The 25527-nt window shown below is 37.7% G+C and overlaps 1 protein-coding gene across 1 annotated transcript in view; it reads left to right on the top strand.

Annotated features, from left to right (window-relative positions):
- DCDC1 (doublecortin domain containing 1) overlaps positions 1-25527 on the top strand; it is a 460096-nt gene that overhangs the window by 220353 nt on the left and 214216 nt on the right. Inside the window, 5 exon segments of the mRNA XM_055091474.1 lie at positions 12286-12387; positions 15543-15674; positions 15676-15707; positions 18759-18884; positions 21545-21650. Coding sequence (XP_054947449.1) covers positions 12286-12387; positions 15543-15674; positions 15676-15707; positions 18759-18884; positions 21545-21650 — 498 coding nt within the window.

Raw genomic sequence — 25527 nt, 5'->3', positions numbered from 1 at the left:
GGCACGCGGGCTTAGTTGCCCTGTGGCATGTGGGATCTTAGTTCCCTAACCAAGGATCATACTCGTGTCCCCTGCATTGGAAGGCGGATTCTTTACCACTGGACTGCCAGGGAAGTCCCTCATTGATAATTTTAAAATAGCAGCTTTTGGTTAGGTCTTAATATTAGAAGATCACCTCTTAAAAGGACACGCTCTGTGTTCCATACTGCCTCAGTTCCATTTTTGCATAATACAGTACCCAGTTTAAATAGACACATAAGACAAAAGACCGAGAATAGTTTCAATGTCCATCCTGCCATGGGAAAGTTCCTTGTTAAAAAAAAAAAAAAATTGAAAACACAACATAACAACATTAGAAGAATTTTAGGAAAAAGTTGTATCACCCGTAATCACATTATTCCTTATATAACCATTCTCACCCTTGCGTATCATTTCCATATGCACTCATATGTAGTCACAGCCACAGCATACACTTTTTTGTATTCTGGTACATTCTCTTTCCATCACATCATAGCACCTTTTAGGTTGATGAGATTTCTTATTGTTTTTACCCTTAGTGGTCACACTCAGTGTGCGGCATAATTTACGAAGCCCTTCAGGTAACAAGCTTTGGGCGCAATTTCTTACTATTCCAAACCTTCTCTTACCCCATATCCCCTGTCACTGCCATCACCCTCAGCCTTATGAGAGCATCTGCTACAGCCATGGCTCAGTGACTTCTGCCTTCCCAGTCCTGTTCTTTCGCTGCAACTCCTCCTCCTCTTCATCCCCATGGAGATGCTGTCAGAAATGTTAGCGTTTCCCTGGGAGAGCAGGAAAGAAAGGATTGATAGGAAAGGGTATTAGCAAATCTGTAGGGGATGGTGGGTGGAAAAACTAGTAGGAAGGTGGGTGATCTGATGGGGAATTTATGTGCAAGAGTGTGGGATGTGTGAGTAGGTGGGAGAAAGCACGGGGGAATGAGCGGAAGATGGGTACAAGGAAGTCCTTTTACTGGAATTAGGAGTGCTTTTCACACACAATTGGTCAATGATGCTTTGTGGGTTATCTTCCATTTGCTGCCAGTAGAAGCAGATCCAGTTCCTCTGGGACCTAGATCTTGTAAAATTTGGGGGAGAGGAGCCTCTTGAAAATTACGCCTGAAAGTGACTATTTATTTAGAATGAGAAAATAAATCACAACAAACTAATGGAGACTTGGAGATTCAGATTCTTTCTTCTGTGATGTTTTAAGGCAACTTATCAGACATTCTTACATAGAAATACTCTGATTACTACCTGGCTTCCCCTCCCCACCTATTGATGCTTTATAGCTTCCAGCACTCTCAACTTTTAGCATTCTCAGGAGCTAGAGCAAGTTAAGGGTCCTGAAGCTTAATCTCCACTAACTTCACATGAATCCACTCTGGCTGTGAGCAAGGGAAATATGGTGGAATTTAGTAACCTGGATAAAAACAAGATTCAGAGGGCCGTGATTTGGAGATTTTTTTTAGCAATTCTGTTTTTATATTGCTTGGTTATAGTGTTCTCTCCTAGCATATGGAAATTTAAGTTTTTAAAAAGGGATAATTCAGAGATTTACTTTTAAAGAATGTCTTTGTCCAGCATCTAGTTCATCCTCTAGGTAGTATGTATCTAACAATTTTTATTCTTCCAATTACAGAATAAAAGAAAAATTTAAGTGAATAGTCCAGTAAACCCATACATTATTAAATACATATGTCTACAAGGCATTGTGCTTGGTACAGTGGGAAGAGGCAGAGAAGCCTGCAACACCTTCTTGGCCCAAGTCTGATTATTTAATCTGAACAATATGACACCTCCTTTTGAAGACAATAAAACTAATGTGTAGGTCTTCTCAGCTTTTTACTACAATTTCATTTTAGTTTACAGGCTTGTTTATATTTAGAAAATGGGCTAATTTCGTTGATAACAGAAAAGATGCTAATTTTTATCTGTAATACCTTCCTGGCCTTTCCTATGCTTTGGAGACTTGAATTTGCTCTACCAAAGGCACAACGACACCATGAAACCATTTGAGATTTTGTGATCATTTTTTAAAAGTTTTAAAGTTTTATTTTGTGATCATTTTTTAAAAGTTTTAAAGTTTTCTAACCATATATATCCATATGTAAAGTTTTCTAACCATATATAAAATTTAATAGGAAGTTTATTTAAATATTTAGGAGTCTATGGAACAATTAAATGAATAAAAGGAGACAACTGAGGTCAAGTGGCGAGACTTTTTTTGGGGGGGGTATGGTGTCATCACTGTTCTGCCTGCATATTATGTTCTTATTTCCATTGTACATTCCTTGGTCCTTGGTCCTTGTCTTTCTGTTTAACCACTTTTCCCATATATGTATTTACAATCTCTGAGCTGCTCTGTTATTTCACCTACATTATTTGAGTAAACAGTGGGACAACAAATTTAGGATATGCTCTAAGTACAAGTAGTAAAACATACCAACTTAAAACTTCATTTTCAAAGGAATTGTTTCTGGAGTAGTAAAACTGGAATATTCAATGTTATTGTTGTGACTTCAAGAACATATATTGGACAAAATGTGATGGAGATAATCAGTTTTCATATGTAGATTTCACCAAGGCAAATGTTGGACTGTCCATTTTAAAGGCAAGTAAACTTTAGATCCCATGAATGCCTGCTAACATCTCACGGGATAGCTGTTAGCAGTAGGCACTGAAATATCTCACCTACCCTTCTTTCCAGTGCTCTTTTCCATCTTGCCTTCTTTTCTTTTCTTTCTTTTTTCATTTTTTTGGTGGCCTGTTGGAGGGTGGGGGAATGCCAGTGTATTCACCCCACCCTATTTCCTGACAGGCATCTGCAGCCAGGTGTAAATCTCTATGTGCAGGAAGATACAACATTCCCTTCCTAGAACCAATGAAGAAAAAAACTGAAAAACTGTGTCTGTATCAAAATCAGTGAAGAGCAATTGGTTGGGCGGGGCATAATCTCCCATGCAGAGCCGTTGTAATGAGACAGGCTTTCCCTGTGCAGTCCTGACAGTCTAGAAGGTGCCCAGGGAATTGCCAGGTGGGCAGTCAGCAGGGAAAGTCCACAGGCCAGAGCTGGATTACTGTCCTAGCAGTTATGCAGACTAAATGCAATCACTGAACCTTACTGCTGCAGGCACACTCTCTCTCTCAGGGAGACTGTCCTTCTCCATAGCAGTTAATTTGTCTTTACCTCTCAATTAGCTTTTTCACAGTGTTTGAGATGCTCAAGTCACTGAGATTCTCTTCTTGCATATGCTCCTGTCCCCTGGATTACCCACTGACGTCTATGTTAGCTCGACTCACCATGAATATTATCAAGCATTAACTCATCACTTGAACATAGAAATGAATGAATATTGAATATTATCATGAATATTATCAAGCATTAACTCATCATTTGAACATAGAAATGAATGCAGATTTTCTAGTAAGTGCAAATGAAGTGATGCATCTCTTCCTACTTCAGATTCTACCTACAGTGTTGATAATGTTTTATGATAAAAAATGGATTTTTAAAAAAATAAAAATGTATTGCTCTAGGCAATAAACTTTTGCATAGGTTTTAGTTACTCAGAGTATCTATTCATATTCGGGGAAAAATTACCTTTCCAGGCATATTTGATATATAAAAAAGAAACCTAATAGCATTAAAAACATATACTCTATTGAAAGATGAGAATATGATCTCTGAGGCTGAGAATTGGGGAAGTCTGATGATTTGGCTCATATTTAATCACATAGTATTCTTTTCCCTAGTAAAATAGAATTAGGGGGATGTGGCTATGCTTTTCTCATCAAAAAAGCCCTTACTTTCCTTGAGAAGAAATATATTGAGCCCAGGAACTTTTAAAAACCTTTATTTACCAAAATCTGGTATATAATACATCATATAATGTTCAGCTACTGACAGGACCCACATACCTGATATTGATATTTTAATCCCAATTAAATATAATTTTAGGCACTAAATTAATTTAGACAAAGTGAAAAACCTTTGTTCCACTTCTCCTTGAAATATTCTCATTTATAAAGGGCTTATTGAAATTACTTGGGGCGCAGTGGTTAAGAATCCGCCTGCCAATGCAGGCGACATGAGTTCGAGCCCTGGTCCAGGAAGATCCCACAGGCGCAGAGAAACTAAGCCCGTGTGCCACAACTACTGAGCCTGCGCTCATAGAGCCCGCAAGCCACAACTACTGAAGCCCACGTGCCTAGAGCCCGTGCTCTGCAACAAGAGAAGCCACCGCAATGAGAAGCCCGTGCACCGCAACGAAGAGTAGCCCCCGCTAGCCGCAACTACAGAAGAGCCCGCGCGCAGCAGCGAAGACCCAACACAGCCTCCCCCCAAAAAAATTAATTAAAAATTAAAAAAAGAAAAAGAGGACTTCCCTGGTGGCACAGTGGTTGAGAGTCTGCCTGCCAATGCAGGGGCCATGGGTTCGTGTCCCGGTCCGGGAAGATCCCACATGCCGCGGAGCGGCTAGGCCCGTGAGCCATGGCCGCTGAGCCTGCGCGTCCGGAGCCTGCGCATCCGGAGCCTGTGCTCCGCAACGGGAAAGGCCACAACAGTGAGAGGCCCGCGTACCAAAAAAAAAAAAAAAAAGAAAAGAAAAAGAAATTACTTGGCTTAGAACATTAGGCAAACACATTTACCTTGCCACTATCTTCTATATAATTTTAAACATTTTCATGTAATGAATTTAGCGAGAATTGTAATTGGATACAAAGAGATTATTTTCTGCAACATCATGCACCTTGTTTTAGAAATTTTACTTTGTCAAAAATGGGGTTGGGGAGAAGCCCTTTAAAAAAATTATGACAAAGCAGTGAAATGTGACTTTAAATGCTTAAAGGAAAAGAAAACAGGCCCACTCCCAGGGTAACTGTGAAGCTGATGAGGGCATCTTGCAGACCTCTCCATCCTTGGCCCCCCGTGGCCTTTCCTCCATACCCAACTCCAACCCCCAATTCAGGCTGTCAGGTACCAGCCTTACTTCAGGAAAAAGGCATACCATACTTTCTTTGAAGCTAAGACAGTATCAAAACTTTTTTTTTTCTTGGATCAAAGTTCTTTCTTGGAATGCCCTATGTAAAGTAAATGAAAGTAGGATGTACCCCTTTTGAAGCCAGGTTGGTGGCTTTCCCCACAGACTCACTCATCAGGTTTGATCTCCCACTTTGGACCACAGCTCCCCACTCTCACTCCCCTATCTACCATCCCTACCCCAGGCCCTCTGAGGAATTCCAGAAAGCCAAGATTGAAAATCCTAGCCTCAAAGATCAATAACCAATAAGGCCAAATATTATTTTCTCTCGTAGAGCTGTGGTATTTCAGTTGTGACAAAAGAGTATCCCTCCAACTGGAATTTCCACTAGTATTGGCAAGTTGATGGGAGTGGTATTTTGGGGTCAGAGTCTTTTAGCCCACTCCTAAAATCCTACACCATTGGCAGTCACCCACTTTATATCTTCTAAATGGTGGGCTGTGCTGCAACTTACAGAGGATATCTAAAATGTCTCTTTCAAAAGAAATTATTTTCTTAAATATACCTTTTCTGGGCTTTAAAACAATGTTATTTGATTTTTGATTCAGGTCCCACTTAGACTGGTGAAGTTTAACAGTGAAATAACTTGTCTTCACATAAGTGCATTTTCATTTCTTGGGACAAATGTACTGGCTCCTTACCTGTTAAGTACAGTTTAAAGATATCTCTGTTAGGCATTAAAACACATTTTCCTATATGCAGTATAAACATACTAATTCATTATTAACTTTTCATTGCCTGAATCTCATAATTTTAATATTTGCTTTGTGATTATCTTCTTATCTGAATATTAAAATTAGACATGTTGACAGTTTGATTTATAGTATATTATATATTTGAGAAGATATAGAAAATGTGGACATTCTATAAACTATCTTACAAGTCTGTAACAATAAAAAAAGTAATAGCACATTTATTTGATTTAATGTACATACAGTGTTAATTCACTTGGAGTTAATTTTCTATCTCTAAAGGTTACTTTGAATTCTGATTGGATAGATTTTTTTTTTTTTTTTTTTTGCGGTACGCGGGCCTCTCACTGTTGTGGCCTCTCCTGTTGCGGAGCACAGGCTCCGGATGCGCAGGCTCAGCGGCCATGGCTCACGGGCCCAGCCGCTCCGCGGCATGTGGGATCTTCCCAGACCGGGGCACGAACCCGTGTCCCCTGCATCGGCAGGCGGACTCTCAACCACTGCGCCACCAGGGAAGCCCTGGATAGATTTTTTTCATGGCTGATTAGCTTCTCACATAAGAAAAATATTCCATTTTAATTTTCATGTTCTTTGACTTAGGTAAAAAACTTCTATAAATAACTTTTCTATACCTTTAAAAGTTTTCATATTAAGTTTCATATTGTTAGATCTCTAATCTTAGATATGAGTAAATTTTGATGTTTGTAATTTGAAACATCGTGGGGCATTATGCTAAGTGAAATAAGTCAGACAGGGAAGGACAAATACTGTATGATATCACTGATATGTGGAGTCTAAGAAAGCCGACCTTGTAGAAACAGAGACTAGGATGGTGGGTACCAGGGGTTGACGTGGGGCTGGAGGTGGGAATGGGGAGATATTGGTCCAAAGGGTCTGAACTTTCAGTCAGAGGATGAATAAGTTCTGGGGATACAGTGCTGAAGACTGTGATTTAGTTACTAATATGTATTATTTACTTGAAAGTTTTAAAGAGGGTAGATCTTAAATCTTACCACAAAAAGAAATGGTAATTATGTGATGTGATGGAGGTGTTAGCTAACCCTGGTAATCATTTAGAAATATGTAAGTGTATCAAATCAACACATTGTGCACAAACTTACATGTTATATAATAATTATATCTCAATAAAGCTGGAAAAAAAATCAGAGGACTTGATCTCTAAAGATCTCGCTGCCCCTTATGAGTAGATTTGCACTAGGCAAGTCACTTAACCTCTCTGAGACTCACCTATAAAATCCAGTTGCTTTGAGTATTGAGTGGTTTAAAGGTGTGCACACTCTACACTGCAAATCACTGTGCATGTGTGCAGTGGATGCCATGCCACACTACCTGGATTCCCTCTTCAGGACTGAGATAACCACCCCCCTCCTCCAGCTGCCACACCTACATTCTTCTCGGACAATTGCCCTTGGTGTGAAGTTGCTGCTTCTCCAAAGATTAGGCCCCCATCCGGAGGGCAGTCTGCATCCAATATTTGATTGGTGGGCAGTGCAAAGCCATACTCCCTGGCCTCAATTCTGGACAACTCTGAGGGGCCATCCCAGGTCTAGAGCTCCCACCAGAGGCCTCTGCTGCTACTACATCACAGTTTACCTTCTCTCTCTGCCCACTCCTGTTTCCTCACTCCCCTCACCTGTGTTGTACCTGAGAACACTCCGCAGGAAACTTCCCGCAGGTAAATATTGGTCTCAGAGTCTGTTTCCTGGGGACCCTAATCCAAGACAACATGTAAGTTAACCTTTCCCCAACATATTTAATTATTTCACCTGAAGTATGCCAAATAGTTTTGTGGGGCTATTTTATATTCCTTTCCTTCACCAGACCTCTGGTAGTAAATCCTGTTACTGTACAGCCTTCCAACTTTTGGCAACACACTGCGGTGTCATTTTCCTATTATTGCCTCTTGACAGCATTGCCTCCTGAGGCATTTTGAAGCTTAGGTGTTTGGCCTTCCACTCACGCACAGAAGAGCTTCCTGGGTGGTCTCTCCAGCCGTTATGGAGAGTTTGGGAACCTGCTGGTCCCCGACAGCTAGCTCTTAACCAGACTTACAGCATTAAAGGCCGATAATGGCGCTGAACTAGGCCTTATACAAGTCCTTAAATAGGTGTCATAAATGACGCCAGGCAAACTGGTCAAAGAACCACATCCTATTCAAGTCATCTCCCCCCCGCGTGGTTTACGTTTTGGTCACTGACTCTATAAAATCTTCACAGGAAGTACAGTTCTTTTGATAGTTTGTAAACATTTTTGTGCCTTCACAAAAACTACATATAAAGTTATACATAGGTTGATTTGTTTACATCCATAGATGCAGACATCACGGTCCAGAAATATTAGCCTAGCTACAAATTTTATTTCGCAACCCCACTAATGAACAAATTACTCTGGAATGAACAACAGAAATTGACCATTTATAACCAAGTCCATTGTTAATACTCTGTTCTGGGCCGCAGTCATTCACCCTTCGGATAACTTTTGCTGCCTGCAGTCTCCTCTCCGCCCAGCAGCCCCGATGCTCCTTTTAAGTCAGATCCTGTTACTGCTCTGTTCCAGTCCCTCCAAGGATCTCCCATTTTGCTGCCCACCCCTTAACCCTCTGATTTCACGTGACTTACCCTTCTTCTCTGTCACTCTGCTCCCATCACAGCAGCCTGCTTGTAGTTCCTGGAACATACTGGGCACGTTCCTGCCTTACTTTCTTTGCTCTAGCCTCTCCCTCTGCTTCCAGTGCTCTTCTGCCAGCTATCTGCTTGGCCAACTCTCTCACCTCCAAGTCTTTACTCAAATCTTTCCTCTCTTAAAAGCCTTTTCTGATCACCTGCTTCATATGGCGACCACCACCCATCCCACTCGTTGATCCTAGGCCCTATATCCCTTCCCTGCTATATTTTTTCCTCTTTACATGGCACTTACCACCTTCTAACTTCCTCCAAGGTGCATTTACCATGATACCAGTGTACCTAAGCTTCAAGGCCCCTTTCCTGCTTAGGCCCCTTCCAAAACCCTGGGAGGGGCCCTAGCAATGTGTTCACATGGCCACATGTTTCTGTAAAATTTGCAAATATAATATATTTTAACTACAATTGACTGAGACCACTGTCTGTTTCCACTCCAACTTCCTCTCTGTCAAGTTTTCCCTTGCACCAGCTGGAGATGAAGTGGTTGCAGGCATTTTTGAGGTCTGGCTAAGGGGAAGTTGAGTTGAGGGTACATTTAGTTTGAACATAGTGGGATGTAATTACTGGTTTGCAGTCATTTCCCTGTATTGTAGTTCAGTTAGGGCTAAGCCACCCTGGTATGAGAAGAGCTTCTAGGAAGATGGCTACTACCTGCTGGCCATAGAGTGTATTGCTTTTTGACTGTGGACTAGAGTGCCTGTCACCAAAAGTATATGGGTGGTGGAGGAAAAACATAGTGTGAAATTAACAAAGTCAAGTAACTTGTAGAAAATCCTTCCACATTTTACAGCTCATATTTTAAAGTAAACTATCAAGCTTTTCCCAAAGTTGACATCAGTCCTAAAAATTTTTACGAAATGACCAACCAAGTTGTGTAGTTGAGAGAAATTTTTCTAATCAATAATAGAAATTTTTTGATTAACCATGAAAGAGGGAAGATGGAATTATATTCCTATTCTCCTTATAGAAAATGTTACAAGATTACCAAATGAAGAGGTGATTGAAGACAATTCAGCCAAAAAATGTGCATTGGATAGTAAATTAATGAAAATATTTTGTGACTTTTTTCTGGATTTTGTCATGTTTTTTGCTATGTGTGAGCTTTTTAATATGTGTAAATTGTTGTAATTTCTCATTTTAAATAAATGTTTTGTATCTAGTTTTCCATTTGTAATTTTGCATTTTTTTTTTGTTAAAGAAGGCCCACCAAGTTGTATAAACTTCAGGCCTCACAGACCTGGATGTATCCTGACCTTGCTCTATGATTTACTTACTTGTTCTGTCAGGAATATTAGTTCACTGGTGTATCTTAAGCACTTGAGCGGTGGATGGCACATAGTAGGCACTCAATAAATATTTGTTGAATGAAGAATTGATTAACAACATTACAGTGAAACATTGGTGTTAACCTAATTTAATTCTGCTGAAGAAAAGTCATTGTTGACATGAAGGAAAGTAAAAAGACTGCAGTTCATGGGAAACTCCTCCTAGAAACTCTGTACTTTGTGTAACTAAGGGCATAGAAGTAAATTCCTATTTATAGGTATTTTTTTCAATAGTCATTAGCTACAATGTTTTTTGAAAGGATCTGGATCCCTCCCTTTTTTTTTTTTTAGATTCTATTGCGTTACTCCTCAGCTAGGGACTCAAGACTAGCCTTAGCTGGCTTTTTGTATCACAATACTTCAAGGGTGAGAATTTAGTTTTAGAACGATAAGGAGGTGACGGCATGCAGATAGCCACTAGGAAGCAGTTGGTTTTTCTTAAGCCAAGAATTAGGCAGCAGGAAAATAAAGGTAGACTATTTTTTATTTTCCTATATAAACTCTATTTAGAGAGCTATCTTTGTTTAGACATTGGACAATAGAAATAAAAATACTTCTCATGCAAAGGAAGAAAAAAATAGAATACTTAGATTTAAAAAAATGGTCATAGTGATATAGACTTTAAAAATAGGAGCTGAGCCTTAAGAAAAGCAGAATGTCATAGAATTTCAGCTTGGGGAATTTTTACTTTTGTAGAAATACAGAAAAAAAAAAAAGCATTATATGAATGACTAGTGGAGGGCAGATTTCTTTCACTTAAACACCTAAACTTTTACTTAAACAATAAAGCACCTCTTTTTTCCTTATGCCCTCATAGGGCTTTTAGAGTCCAGAGCCTTCTTTTTTTTTCTGGACATAGAAGGGAAGGCTTATTAACAGTAGTGAAGAAAGCAGTAAGCTGATGAAGGTCTTAGGTGTTGTCCAGGTCCTATTTGCTTTCTCAGCTTGACAACACTCACACAGCTATTTTCTAGAATATAATTTGCTGTACTGCAGTTCCACATCTAGCAAGTCTTGACAAAGGAACATCAATAAGTTCTCCAAACTGAGCCTTTGTCAACACTAACCTTGCAGAATGCCTGCAGCCTAGAATTGTGAACCTTATTGCTAAATGGCTCTGTTGTTTAAGAGGGCCCTGAAGAGACTGTTGGGAAAGTAAGGTTCTCCTCCCACATTATTTCCCATAGGTTTGTAGGCAACAGTTGGGTTTACAAAGTTCCTGGCTAAAGTAGAGAGATTTCTTGCTCAGAATTGTATCTTTTCTCAGAAAAGAGGTTTAAAAAATCCCCTTTAGCAAAAGCTACTGTAGAGTGTGGAGCATCAATGCCCCAAGGCTGACAGCTGTACCATCTCCACCAGGCTGTCAGTAGGATGAAAAGCACAGAGTGGAGAAAACCCCACCATTCTTAAACATTGTTACTCTTTTTTTAAACCTTTTTTTTTTTTTTTTTTTTTTTGCCTAAAGCCTGAGGAAGTGCTATTGAAGCACATTATTTCCTAAACCAGGTTAGGACTAATTAAATAACTCTCAAACTGTCTCAAAAGTAAAACAGATGGTTTTCTTTCTTATATTTAAATAAAATATTCTCTCAAATTATCTTCTCTGGAGATAGCACTAGAAATAAATAAAATGGCTACTCTGATGTGATAGGTCTATCAGAAAGGGAAGAAAAGAACTTTTGAGAAAAAAATACAGTAAAAAGCAAGGATTTACATTACTCATCAAGCCTCTATCGGCCTGCATTCTTTCTTGCCTGGTGAATGACACACCCCATGTGGGCCCTCAGCCTGGTCAGAGGATGGTGTTCACGCTAGTGGAGGCTTCCTTTGGGACTGGTTTATTTGGATACCTTTGACCAGAACGTTAGCTAGCATTTTCTTTTTCCAGATGAGCATTGCTTAATGCAGTGTTCTGAATTTTATCTCTGTTCTCAGTAACTTGTTGCTTATATGCACTTAAAATGGATGGCTTTCATTGTACCTTTATGCAATAAATTTGTCACGTTGAATTTCCTTTCAGTGAGTCAAAAGATGAGCTGAACACTGATATATTTTAAATATAAATTAAACATTCCTTACACAATTAGTGGCTTTATGTTCTTCAAAAAGAATGAAATGAGCTAGTTAATTGGTTGCTAGCTGACCTTTCCCTGATGCTTGCCCCATGTAAGCATTTGGTGTAGTCAGTGGTTCCTCCTTTAACGTCTGTGTTTCCTTCTATTTTAAGATTGTAAGGAGTGACAGGCAGGTTAAGGACACTGAAACCAAAAGGAGAATCAAGGGACTTCCTTTATACTATTCTAGTCCTGTGGCTTTTCATTGCCAATTACTTGCATGTGCTCATACCGGCCGTCTTTGCTTTACACAGTTAACCATATGCATGAGTTTCAGTCAGCACCGTACTGTGCAAAATCAGGACTGCTTGTGTTTATATGTGTATTTACATGTACGTATATGTGTGCGTGTATTTATTTTTAATTTTGAATGTGCTTATTTTTCAGATATTTGAAAATGGTAAAGACACTGGAGAGATCTCTGTTTGTATCAGTGAAAAAGATCTGGGGCCTAATAGCCCAATTCAAACTGGCCATATGATGGAAAGAGTGAGTTTACGGACTATTCATTGATGACTATGAGCATCTTCCAAGTTACTTGTAGTTAATTTAGACAATTACATTTTTAAAGTTGTTTAGAAAAGATTAATCATTTGCTGATCTGTAAAGATTTATAGTTTCAAGCTTGACTTCTGGATTCCGGAGGTTCTCAGCTTTAGTATAGTATTAACTCCTGACCTCTTACTTAATAGCATCTTAATCTTCATTATGCTTTTATTTGAAAATCTGTCTACACTGGACTCTGGAATTGCCCTCTTGTTTACACATTGAAAAGAAGTGACATGATATCCAGTGGAGGGTGTGTTCTGTGTCTAGGGTATTTCCAAGCCCTAGACCCTGAGCAAGTAACACACAGCCTTGGTCTTCTCCTGTGCTCAATGTGAGCAAGTCCAGATGGTTTATCTTAGGCATTCTTACCTTTTCCTATTTTCCAGACAATTGGGATGTTTCTCAAGCAGAACCAACATGTTCAGGGTCTTTATTTTGGGTCTTTGTCTTGCATGAAAGGACACTGAATACCCTGTTGTTTACAAATTGGGGTTATTCGCCTGAGCGCACACCAGTGTTTTGGGCTCTGTTGCTTGACCTTTGTTCAGAAACTTGCTCCATTTTTTCCCCCTTCAGTTCAGTACCCTCAGACTTACCTCTCCCTGGTGGTATCCATTACCTGCACTTCACAGTCAGTCACAAAAGCTGATCATCCGATCATTAGCTGAGCTCAGAAGAGATGGGAAGTGCTACCTTGATTGATTAGAGAGAGAATGATAAAGAGCCTTGGCTGGTTTTCTTTTACCATCACATCCCTGACTATACAAATCACGATGATACAAAAGCCTTCCTAGAATTCTCTACCTGTAAATTCCTCTTTTCCACATTAGAATATTGTCCTTTTGGGTTCATATAAAAAATTGAAGATGGAATTTATGTTAGATTACACAGGAGGATATTATTCTGTAGAAAGCTTTTGTTGGCTAATGGCATACTGAAATTGATCTGTGGTTTGCATCTATATGCAAGAAAATCCGGGGGAAAGCATTTAACTAGGGGCGTTATAAAGCTCTTTGGGAGAGCCCTTGTGACACACAAGGACGACTGTTCCCTTGGTGCACGCTTGTCTCAATCACTAGCCTAAGATGTTTCACACTCTTCTCAGGTACCTGAACAAATTCTTATCCTATAAAGACCTGGTGATGACAACTTTAAAGATAAATGGGTGAAGATTATCACTATTTTTGGTCACTATAGCCCAGCCCTCACCAATGACCTAGAGATGAAAGACACTGAGGCCTTACCTCCTGTAGGCTGTCGAATGCTCATCTTTGAACACCTAAAATGCAGTGTGTTGCCAAGTTGAGAAAATAGAGATTGCAATGCAATTCCTGTGAAAGTGAATTTGGTTAAGTGGTCAGGTGTTCACATCCCTTCTCTACCACACACTCCTGTTCTTTGTGTACTTACTTCTCTCCTGGATCAGGCCTTAAATTTTTTATATCTTCCCCCTTTACAAAAAAGGAGATGCCTATAAAGCAAAATCACTGTGATTTAAAAAATGATCAACATTACTTGTTTTCTGAAATAATAGCAAAGCCACAAAAAAATAAGCTGAAGGGCTGAGACCACACAGAAATAAATGTCGGGCTTTATAAATACAGTCCATGGATTTCAAAACTTTTTGTGGTTCCAGTGAAAAAACTAAACACAGATTTTTACTATTCTAACACTTTGCCTATTCTATTCCTAAAGAGAATAGTAATCATTATTTTTAACTCAAAGGACTTGGCTATGCTGGATGAAAAGTATTAACTTTAATGAAAGGAAAGATGTATCATCATTTTCAGCCCTTCTGATGCTCAAGGCTAAAATATTTGGTCAGTGCAGAGCTGATAAAAACAACAGAAAGCTGATGAAGTTGGAGATAAGATTATTTATCCCTAATTAGGGCAAAGCCTAAGCCTTAGGCCTTCTATAGATATAGTTGCTGGTCATAGAAAATATTTTACTCGATAAAGAGTTTATAGCCAATAGGTGAGGAAACTGGAGATATATGACAGGCTTGCGCCTTTCCTTTTCTCTGGGCCTCGGCATTTAGCACGTCTCAATATACCTTCAATGGGAATTAATAGAAGGAGCAAAAAAGGCACCCTGAACAGCAGCTAGGCAAGAAAAGGCTACAACTATATCCGCATCCCTGCCGAGATTACAGAGTAACAAGAAATTGAGAGACACAAGAACTGACAAGGCAGAGAAGAAAAGGAAGCCTGTGACAGAAGGCTGGGGGGAAAACAGAGTGATGGATAGTTGGGGCACAGAGCGGGAAAGAGCAGAGGCCTAAACACTCAAACAAAGGTGACAGATAATGATGAAAAGTATCTTTTAAAAGTCCATGTGCAACACAGTTCAGCCGGATTTACTTTCATTTGAAGTATGCCTTCAGTTAGAAATATCTTGATAATTTAGAGATTCTAAGTATAAGATAGAAGCAAACACAGACAATGCTATTATTTAACATATTAAATGATAGCATTTCATATTTCACACTTCGATTACATCTTATTTAAAACTTGAAAACATCCATTATTGAAGCCGCTCGCAAGCTTCTGCAGAGCTCTTAATTAATACATCCAGGAAGAGTTCTTCTAAGTGAATTGGTGTAAGCCAGAAAGTCATGTTTATTTTTGCAGCCCTGTCAGTGGTGGGTTGTTCCACCGTTGGTCACCTGAGGTTAGTCTCGGTGATGGGAGATTGCTGATTGTAAAACTTGAACATCCTCTGGAAGGACCCAACAGTATGTGTAGCTCAGACAAGAAAAGCATAACCCTTATCAAAGAGGACCGGTACCGTGTGTAGAAGCTAAATGCTCTTTCTACAAGACTGTCACATCTGTTTTCCGTCCCCGTGCCAAAGGGTCAGAGCTCAATCACGAGCCTGTGGCACCCCCTGCTGGTTAAAAGCCCATGCTCATTTTGTTACTTTACACCGAGCTAAACATTGCCGTCATTTCACACTTCTTTTAACATTCTGTATGAATTTAATTATCATGTTTGGACTTCATCTGTTACAGAGTAGAGACAGTTTATCACAGGTGTTCACATTTTACGTTATTTCGTTTTCTTCTTCATTTCCACACCCCGCCCCACCACCAGTTACTTTTCAAGATTCATCGAAGACTTCAAGGTTCTTCCATCAACCCACCAGGCCTCAATTTTTCTTCAATCCGGCTTTTCGACGAGCATGGTCAAGAAATTAAGAATCCACTTTCGCTGAAGAATGAGCAAAAAAATTTGGGTCTCTTATGGTAAAGCATACAGGTAGGAGCAAGGTGTTTATTCTCAATCTTTCTGTGACAAGCTAATTTAAAAGGAGAGTTGAGAAGCCAAGTAGCACCCTTTATAAAAAAAAATTATTTTGAATTCCAATAAAATTCCAGGGGCGGTTTTTTTTTTTTGTGAGGCAGTATTGTTTGTGGGATATGACATCTCTCTCTCTCTGTCCCCCACCCCCCTGACTTTCTGTCTTAATGCCTTGTCATAGTTCTTGAAGTCTGCCTGTCAGCACAGCAAGTGGGATTTGTTCATGTCTGAGTAGTCACCTTAATGATAGCAGATGGAAACGCCACGGGGGCCCAAGCCCATCACACTGTCATTGTCGCACACTGCCCTGACCTGCTTCCACTCCTCTATTTTTTTGTCCCTTTTTAAAGGAGAAATGGATGGTAATTGAAAAGGATCTTAAGCAAGATTTATGAAGCTGTAGACAACATGATTCCCCGCTATCTCTCTCTGTTTTCACAAATAAAGTCTTAACCTTTTAAGCTCCAATGACAGGACAGCCAAAGATAAATTGGTAAAGCTTGTAAACCTTATCCTATCAAAGTTATATTCCTCAAAAGCACCTTACATTATCCCACAATAATTACTGGTTATTACTGAGCATTGTGTAAATTTTTGTAGATTGGTAAATTCCTGCATAAAATTATCTGTGTTCCCAAGGAAAGAAAAAGGCTTCAGTCTGCAGGCACTGATGAGCCTGGCTGTTGTGTGGAATATCTTGGAAATTTATGCATATTTTGACAGGACACATCCAGATGAACTCTGAAGCTGCTTGTCAGGAAACTTAAACACACTTTTCTGTCTACTTTTAATCTTTTTGTTTTGTTTCATTTTCAGCTCTTTATCTGTAGAACAGAATAGGGGAAATATTGCTTGTAGATATAATTGATCATACACTAATTTTAACAAAAATAGCATAGACAGAACTAGGAGCTGATTAGATTTACTGTATATTCTAATAGTCAAAATTTCAAAGAAAACAAATCTACTCGGAAATCCATGAAGGTTTTGGGAGCATTGGTAGGATTTGTTGTGGGTAGCATATTACAAAATCTTTCATCTGTCCCATTAGAGTAAAATTAAAATGCTTACTAGTATCTTATGCTGTGTAATTTATAAAACTAAAAAATACCTGTAAGGAATGGTGCTTCTTCTATAGGCAGATTTCAAAATATAATTTAATTACATTGTGAGAATTATTTTTACAATGATAAAAATAGCGATGAATTTTAAAGCAGCAAGAATTCTTGTATAATTTAGCAAGCTCTTCCAATTACAAGGAAAGGCTTTAATAAAATGTCTAATAATTTCTTCTTAAATATCATTGTTAAAGTGAAAGCAATGACTGACTAATTATGATGTTTTTAATGATGTTTGCTGTAATACAGTATTTTAATATGATCAAACACTTGTTCTTGGTTAATTGGATCATATTTGTGAAGTAACAAAAATTATTAAGTATCTGGAATATTCTAAAATCAACTGAGGATTGTAGCTGGTGGAATTTATAAGTGTGTATATTTGTAGATCATAGCTATTTTAATAGCATAATGTATTATTTTTTTCTGGTTTTGAATCCAGTATGAGGCATTAGGGAACCATTATAGCATTTTGCTACTATTGAAACTTCTAAATTAATGTCAAAAAAGTTATTTCCATCTAGTTACAATATATTGAGAAAATGAGAAAATTGAGAAAATGTGCAATATGTACTAAGTAAATGATATTCATTTTCAGGGAGTAATTCTAACGTGTCTAATATATGTTGATATGGGGGGGGTCAGGTTACTTGTTTGCAAAAGGTGATTTTGCCAATATCTGCTTCTATTTTGAGTCCTTTAATTGTTTTTCCCCCAATTTTTATTTTGAAAAATATCCAATCTACAGGAAACTTGATACAATGAAGATTTATATATCCTTCACCTAGGTTCAGCAATTTAAGGATTTTGCCGTATTTGTTTTACCTCTCTTATGTCTCCTTTCTCTCTCTTTTGAACTGTTTGGAATTAATTCCACACAATCATAAAGTTTTACTCCTAAATGCTACAGGTCACATAACTGAAGAACAGGATGTTCTCTCTATCACCACAGTATAATATCTAACACAGTCAACAATAATATAATATTGTCTAATATGTAATCTATGTTCATATTACCCAAAATCTGCTTCAGAGCTTTTTTTGTAATCCAGTATCCAAATAAGCTTCATCTGTTGCATTTAGTTATTTTCTTTAGTTCTCTGTAATGTAGAATATTCCACCATCTTTTGTTTTATTTTTCATGACATTGGTTTTCTTTTTGAAGAGTTCAGGCACTTTTCTTGTAGAATCTCCCACATTCTAGACTTCTGTGAGTGTTTTCTCATGATTAGATTCAGTTTAAATATTTTTGGCAATACTACACAGGTGATGTGATTGAGTCCTATGATTCTAAAGTTGAAGAGCAAGTGTTTGTCACCAATTTCAAAAACAAAATGGCTCATAATTGACATAGTGGCCATTCTTTTTGTTTAAGATCTGTTTTCCATTTGATTTTCATTCTCATATAATTAAATTAACTTAAAACAATGTACCTAACAGTATGTAATATGACAAATCAAATCAGCATAGTATTTAGTGAGCTCACAAAAAAATAGTTGTTTGTAGCCAAATATGAAGGAATAATTTGATTATAAGGTCCAAAGATCATCATGGGTGTATTGCATTGTAGTTATACATGAAAAATGAACATTATAGGAATGACAGTTGGTTGTTTTTCTCAACTAAATACTTCGCTTTTATTATTGAAATTATTTTTAAAAATTACATGTGTTGCAACTATCCTTCGCATATTATAAATCAAACAAATAAACTAAAATGTGCATGTCAGGTATCAGTATAGGATACCAACAATAGTGCTGTATAATAGGAAATTCACTTATTTCTGGATTTTATTAGACATGGATATGGTATGTATTATTGTTTATCTGTACTCAAATTTCAGTGTTTGTATAATTTTGCAGATAGATTTGATGTTTTTTCCATTTTTCAGATCTCCACTAAACCCTGTTTTGGGTTTGACCTTTGACCAGGTGACTGCATTTGCCAGAGGTGGCATTACAGTTGCATATAAAACCTTCTTGGATCCTAATGCTGTTCTGCTACTGGGATGTGACAAGTAAATTAACTAGTGTTCGGTTAAAGCAATCCAAATCACCTAATTCAGTTTTCCCAGAGTGAGATTTAAGCACTAAAAGATGTTCTTTAAATCATCTTAAATAAACAATTATTTAGTTTATTGACTTATTTCATGATATAATGAGCTAGTGCTTAAAAGACTTATCATTAATTTTCCTTGAGTTTTAAGAAACATATGGGGCAATGAGCATAGTATACTTTCCGCTTTGCAAAGGTAACGATTTTATTTGAAATGTAAAAATTGTTTTTAGTGGATGTTTCTAAATTAATAGTTTTGAATGGAATAATTAAAATATTAAATAATATGTTTTCTCATATGAGTGTTCATGTTTAAGCATCTCATTTGATGATGATAAATTGAAAACCAAAGCAATATGCAGGAGGCTTGGTGGCATAGTGAGAAGAAGAGCAGGAGTTAGAAGATCTGGACACTGGGACTTCCCTGGTGGTCCAGTGGTTAAGACTCTGTGCTCCCAATGCATGGGGGCCGGGTTCGATCCCTGGTCAGGGAGCTAGATCCTGCGTGCTGCAACTAAAGATCCCTCATACTGCAACTAAGACCCTGTGCAGCCAAAATAAATAAATAATTTTTTAAAAAAAGAAGATCTGGGCACTAACCCCATATCTGCTCATGATTGTCTATGAGCACATGGGTGTCAGTTTCCTATGGGTTAATAATAACCCATAATAACTCGTAATAACTCAGCAGTTATTGAGTGTTGACCATAGGCCAGGAACAGCTCTAAATGAATTGGGTAAGAACCTATTTCATCCTCAAAACAATTATTTTAATCCCATCATTGCTTATTAGCTTATTATTACTCCATTTTAAGGAGACAGAAACTTTGCCATGGAAGGGCAAAGTCATTTGCCCAGTCACACAACTTGTATATGATAGAGCTAGGATTCTAACCCAGATTGTCTTTCTTAAGAACTGAGGGCTTAACCCCTATCCAGCACTGTCTAATAGAACTTTCTATGATGATGGAAACAAACTTTATGACATTGAGCACTTGAAATGTGACTAGTGTGACTGAGGAATTGAATTTTAAATTTTGTTTAATTAAATTAATTTTAATTTGAGTTGGAATACGTGGTTCGTGGCTACCATATTGGACATTGCAGCACGATACTGATAACATGTTGGATTAGGTGATGTATCTATAAGGTCCCATCTAGCTTTAATATTTTGTAATTTAACAAATTACAACTTTCCTTAATATACAGGTAAAAAGGCTGAAATGGAGGGCAGATCCAGAGATTATGAAAAGCAGTCTGACGAGGTCACTCAGTCTAGCTAGTGTCAACCTATTGCTAAATATGTCTAGAAAGACAGACTCTTTGGTCTTCTCCATCCCCCAATGATTGCCTGCACTTTCCAGACAAGATTATAATGTTTTGTCTTTTTCTCTTTATAGATAGGAAATAACTCAGCACTCTTTTTTATAAGCATTTTCACTTATGACAAGATTTATTTCACATGCAATAATCTTTCTCTAAGCTGTTAAACTTGCCTTTCGCTTCAGTCTTTAGTTAGGAGTTTAATTTTTAATTTATGTACTGCTTCTTAATTGTACTTCCCTAGTTGCAATGAATACTGTTTTAATGAATGGATTTAAATTAGATCTAATTCCCTAAGTATAACAATGTGAAACTTCCCTATTGAACACAAACTAATTTGAAGATAATTTACTAATTTTTGGATTCCATTTGAATTTTCTTTGTATACTCTCAAGCGGATCATTGGAAATCTTAGTCATCATACTCTTATTTATATTTCTCAGACTACTGAAAAAAAAAATACTATCACCATTCCCAGAACTGTTTTCTGTTGAATAGCATGCTATATGGTATATCTTAACATATCAGTGTTGATCTAGGTGATTTTCTTTAGGATAAGAATTGGCTCACTTTTAAAATAAGTGATTTGGCTGAGCTAAGAATAAGACCAATCCTTCCAGTTTGTGGTTTGTCTATTTACCCTCTAGAATGTGCTGCCTCTTAAAAGACTTAAAAATACCAAACTAATGTTCTTAACACAACCGTTATAAAAGCATCCTTTATTATTTATAGACCAGTGTATTTAGACGATAATTTTAACAATGATGATGGTCTCCACCGTGAGTGATTCTGTAAGATTAAAAATTATTTTTTGTGTCTTTGTTCTATTAATAATCAATTAAGCATAGAATCCCCCCCCAGTATTAAAAATAATTGTAAGGGAAAAATTTAAAGCCTTCCCTTTCCCAATGATAAATACCAAGATACTTTACAAATTTCCATTTAAAAAGACTATGGACTATACACTGGTTTTTCTCTCACTAGAAGAGTATAAGATGCATAAATTATTATGCTAGGGGCCTCCCTGGTGGCGCAGTGGTTGCGCGTCCGCCTGCCGATGCAGGGGAACCGGGTTCGCGCCCCGGTATGGGAGGATCCCACATGCCGCGGAGCGGCTGGGCCCGTGAGCTGTGGCAGCTGAGCCTGCGCGTCCGGAGCCTGTGCTCCGCAACGGGAGAGGCCACGGCAGAGGAAGGCCCGCATACCACAAAAAAAAAAAAAAAAATTATTATACTAAAGAGTACTAAAATTAAACTCATTTTATTCTAACAAGAACAATTAAATATTTTATTTTCTTAGTTGGGAAGTTTGTGAGGGATTTCCAGTTAATTTCAATGGCACCAGTCAACAGATACCTGATCAATTTGAAAAGGTGGACTTGGAGAACCATTTCCTACAGAACAAGGTCAGAATTATTTGTTGTTCTGAATAAGGGTATTTTATGTATTGGACACTCAGTCAATACATGTTGACTGAGTAGATATTTATGAAAGTTTTTGAAAACTGTAAATTATTTTACAAATGTTGGGGGCAAGTATTATACGTTACTTCCTGTTAATTAATTAAGCACTTTAAAACTGGACCAGTATTGGGAAGGGTTAGGGGGAGGGATAGACTGGGAGTTTGGGATTGACATGTACACGCTGCAATATTTAAAATAGATAACCAGGGACTTCCCTGATGGAGCAGTGGATAAGACTCTGCGCTCCCAATGCAGGGGGCCTGGGTTTGATCCCTGGTCAGGGAACTAGATCCCACATGCATGCCGCAATTAAGACCCGGCACAAGCAAATAAACAAATAAATTTAAAATATAAAAAAAAATAAAAAAATAAAATAGATAACCAACAAGGACCTACTGTATAGCACAGGGAACTCTGCTCAATATTCTGTAATACCCAAAATGGGAAAAGAATTTGAAAAACAATAGGGGGAAAAAAAAAACCCTGAACCAATATATAGTATTTCTACTTGAAAAAATTCTACCTGAATCACGTCATTTAAGTACTATCGTTTAGCATATTTTCTTTGTATCAACTATATTAATAAGTTGCATTTGTTTAAGAAATTCTTTAAGATGGCTGTTATATCTTTATACTTTAGGATCTGACCTATTTGCTCTGTGGGTCAATGTCTCTAAGTAACATGAGTTCTTCAGAAAACCCAACTCATAACAACTCAATCTAGAAGGTCTCTTTATTAATTTATATTTAGAAACTTATCGTGCCAGTAAGGAATTTTCTTCTTGCACTGAGCTGTGAAAAGCATTTTAAACCTGTCTCCAAAAAAAGCAATAATTCTTTTGTTTTTCTCAGCTGGTAAGTTATGTAGGGTTGTTGTTCATTTCAGCTGCATAAGTTTTAGTTTTTGAATTCATGAAAGCGAAACCAAAAGGCACCCACAGAGGCAGAGATGCCCAAGAAAAGAGGGCTTTCTGTTAACTAGTCTGGGCCCTTTCTTTGTAAGACAATGCAAAAGACACATTGTCCCAACCTGCTCTTTTTAAATTTCTCCATGTTGCCTGTTCAGTCTTTTGTCAAAATTTACACTGAAAATATTAGTTGTTTCAAGGTGCATGTGAATCTAAATAGTATAATTATAAAAATAGAATAAAACAATGATTTCTAATCCTGTTTTTGAGCAAATTTAGAAAATAAATATAAGTTGAATGGTGCACTAAGAATAATGCCTTTTATATTTTATATTCATCTGACATTAAGTTATAAAAAAAAATAAAAAAATAAAATAGATAACCAACAAGGACCTACTGTATAGCACAGGGAACTCTGCTCAATATTCTGTAATACCCAAAATGGGAAAAGAATTTGAAAAACAATAGGGGGAAAAAAAAAAGCCCTGAACCAATATATAGTATTTTTACTTGAAAAAATTCTACCTGAATCACATCATTTAAGTACTATCGTTTAGCATATTTTCTTTATATCAACTATATTAATAAGTTGCATTTGTTTAAGAAATTCTTTAAGATGGCTGTTATATCTTTATACTTTAGGATCTGACCTGTTTGCTCTGTGGGTCAATGTCTCTAAGTAACATGAGTTCTTCAGAAAACCCAACTCATAACAACTCAATCTAGAAGGTCTCTTTATTAATTTATATTTAGAAACTTATCGTGCCAGTAAGGAATTTTCTTCTTGCACTGAGCTGTGAAAAGCATTTTAAACCTGTCTCCAAAAAAAGCAATAATTCTTTTGTTTTTCTCAGCTGGTAAGTTATGTAGGGTTGTTGTTCATTTCAGCTGCATAAGTTTTAGTTTTTGAATTCATGAAAGCGAAACCAAAAGGCACCCACAGAGGCAGAGATGCCCAAGAAAAGAGGGCTTTCTGTTAACTAGTCTGGGCCCTTTCTTTGTAAGACAATGCAAAAGACACATTGTCCCAACCTGCTCTTTTTAAATTTCTCCATGTTGCCTGTTCAGTCTTTTGTCAAAATTTACACTGAAAATATTAGTTGTTTCAAGGTGCATGTGAATCTAAATAGTATAATTATAAAAATAGAATAAAACAATGATTTCTAATCCTGTTTTTGAGCAAATTTAGAAAATAAATATAAGTTGAATGGTGCACTAAGAATAATGCCTTTTATATTTTATATTCATCTGACATTAAGTTTTATTTGCCATAGTTCCAATCCTGTTGGCATTCCTTTTTAGTTTTTTGCTGTAACAGTATCTTCCTGCTCAAAAACTTGTATGCCTGGCTGTTGCCTATTGAAGTTCCATATCCTCATCTGGCCTTCATTGATCTCCATGATTCTTCTCCAATCTTCCCCCACTCTCAACTTGTCTTTCCAATCCTCTCCGCTTCTTGATCTTAATTGTAGCCTACGCTATAGTCAGAGCTAATAAATTGGGTCCCCTACATGCTTTACACTTTGCTTTACTTGTGCCATGGCATGTGTTGTTCTTTGCTAGGATACAATCCCCCGCCATTACCATTCCTTGCTTTTTAAGGCTTTCTTCAACTTCCTCTTCTTCCACGAAGCCCTCTCAGATCCTCCAGAGAGATTTAGCCTTGAATTATTTTGTGTTCTCAGAACTCCTTATTGTCCTTTGAGAATTGTTCTTAGACTTTGTGTTTTGGTATCAGCATTTGCATTTGTGTCTTTCTCCTCCACTAAATTGATAATTCTTTGGACACAGATTTTATGTCTTACTCATCTTTGTATTCACGAGTGCTGGAACAAAGTCTTGAATGTAGGGCAAGTGCATAGTACATGTTGATGAATGATTTTTAAAAGTTAGCTGTAATCTCTTTCAAGGCTCACTATTCTCTAATATGTTCTTTGGGTGTTAGCCGAGCTAGATTGTTCATTTGTTGCTTTCTGAGCACTTCATGATTTCTGTTATTATACCCATGTGGGTCCCTCTGCCTGGAATTCAACCTCTCTTTCTTTGTCACCACCCCCCACCTTCTCTGTCACCCTTGTGCCATATCCTAGCATGGTGCCTGGCATACAGTAGGCATTTAATAAATGTTTATTGAAATCCTGCCCATCATTCTAGCCTTACCTGATTTGTGCCTGCTTCATGAAGTCTTTCTTTACCCCAACCCCATGCCCAAGCCAGATATGATGTTTCTGGCTTTGATACCCCCATTGCATCCATTCTGTACCATTTTTAATGACTTTGAATTTGGTGCTGTTCCTCTTGCAACATTTTTTGCATGATTTGAAGTCAAACAGTGTTCCAAGTTTGAGCATATTTTAGGTCACATTAGAGTAGAATGGAGAGAAAGGTAAATTTCACTGAGAATGTTGGTATCATATCATAAAGGGTCGTGTGTGTGTGTGTGTGTGTGTGTGTGTATGTGTGTACTTTTTTCTAACATCTTTATTGGAGTATAATTGCTTTACAATGTTGTGTTAGTTTCTGCTGTATAACAAAGTGAATCAGCTATACATATACATATATCCCCATATCCCCTCCCTTTTGCATCTCCCTTCCACCCTCCCTATCCCACCCCTCTAGGTGGTCACAAAGCATGGAGCTGATCTCCCTGTGCTGTGTGGCTGCTTCCTACTAGCTATCTATTTTACATATGGTAGTGTGTATATGTCCATGCCACTCTCTCACTTTGTCCCAGCTTACCCTTCCTTCTCCCCATGTCCTCAAGTCCATTCTCTACGTCTGCGTCTTTATGGTTCTTCAGAACCTTTTTTTTTCTTTAGATTTCATATATATGTGTTAGCATATGGTATTTGTTTTTCTCTTTCTGACTTACTTCACTCTGTATGACAGACTCTAGGTCCATCCACCTCACT

Source organism: Physeter macrocephalus, chromosome 16 (assembly GCF_002837175.3).
Source record: "Physeter macrocephalus isolate SW-GA chromosome 16, ASM283717v5, whole genome shotgun sequence".
Lineage (NCBI taxonomy): Eukaryota > Metazoa > Chordata > Mammalia > Artiodactyla > Physeteridae > Physeter > Physeter macrocephalus.
Note: the sequence above shows the minus strand (reverse complement) of the source record. Positions and strands in the feature narration are given on the sequence as shown.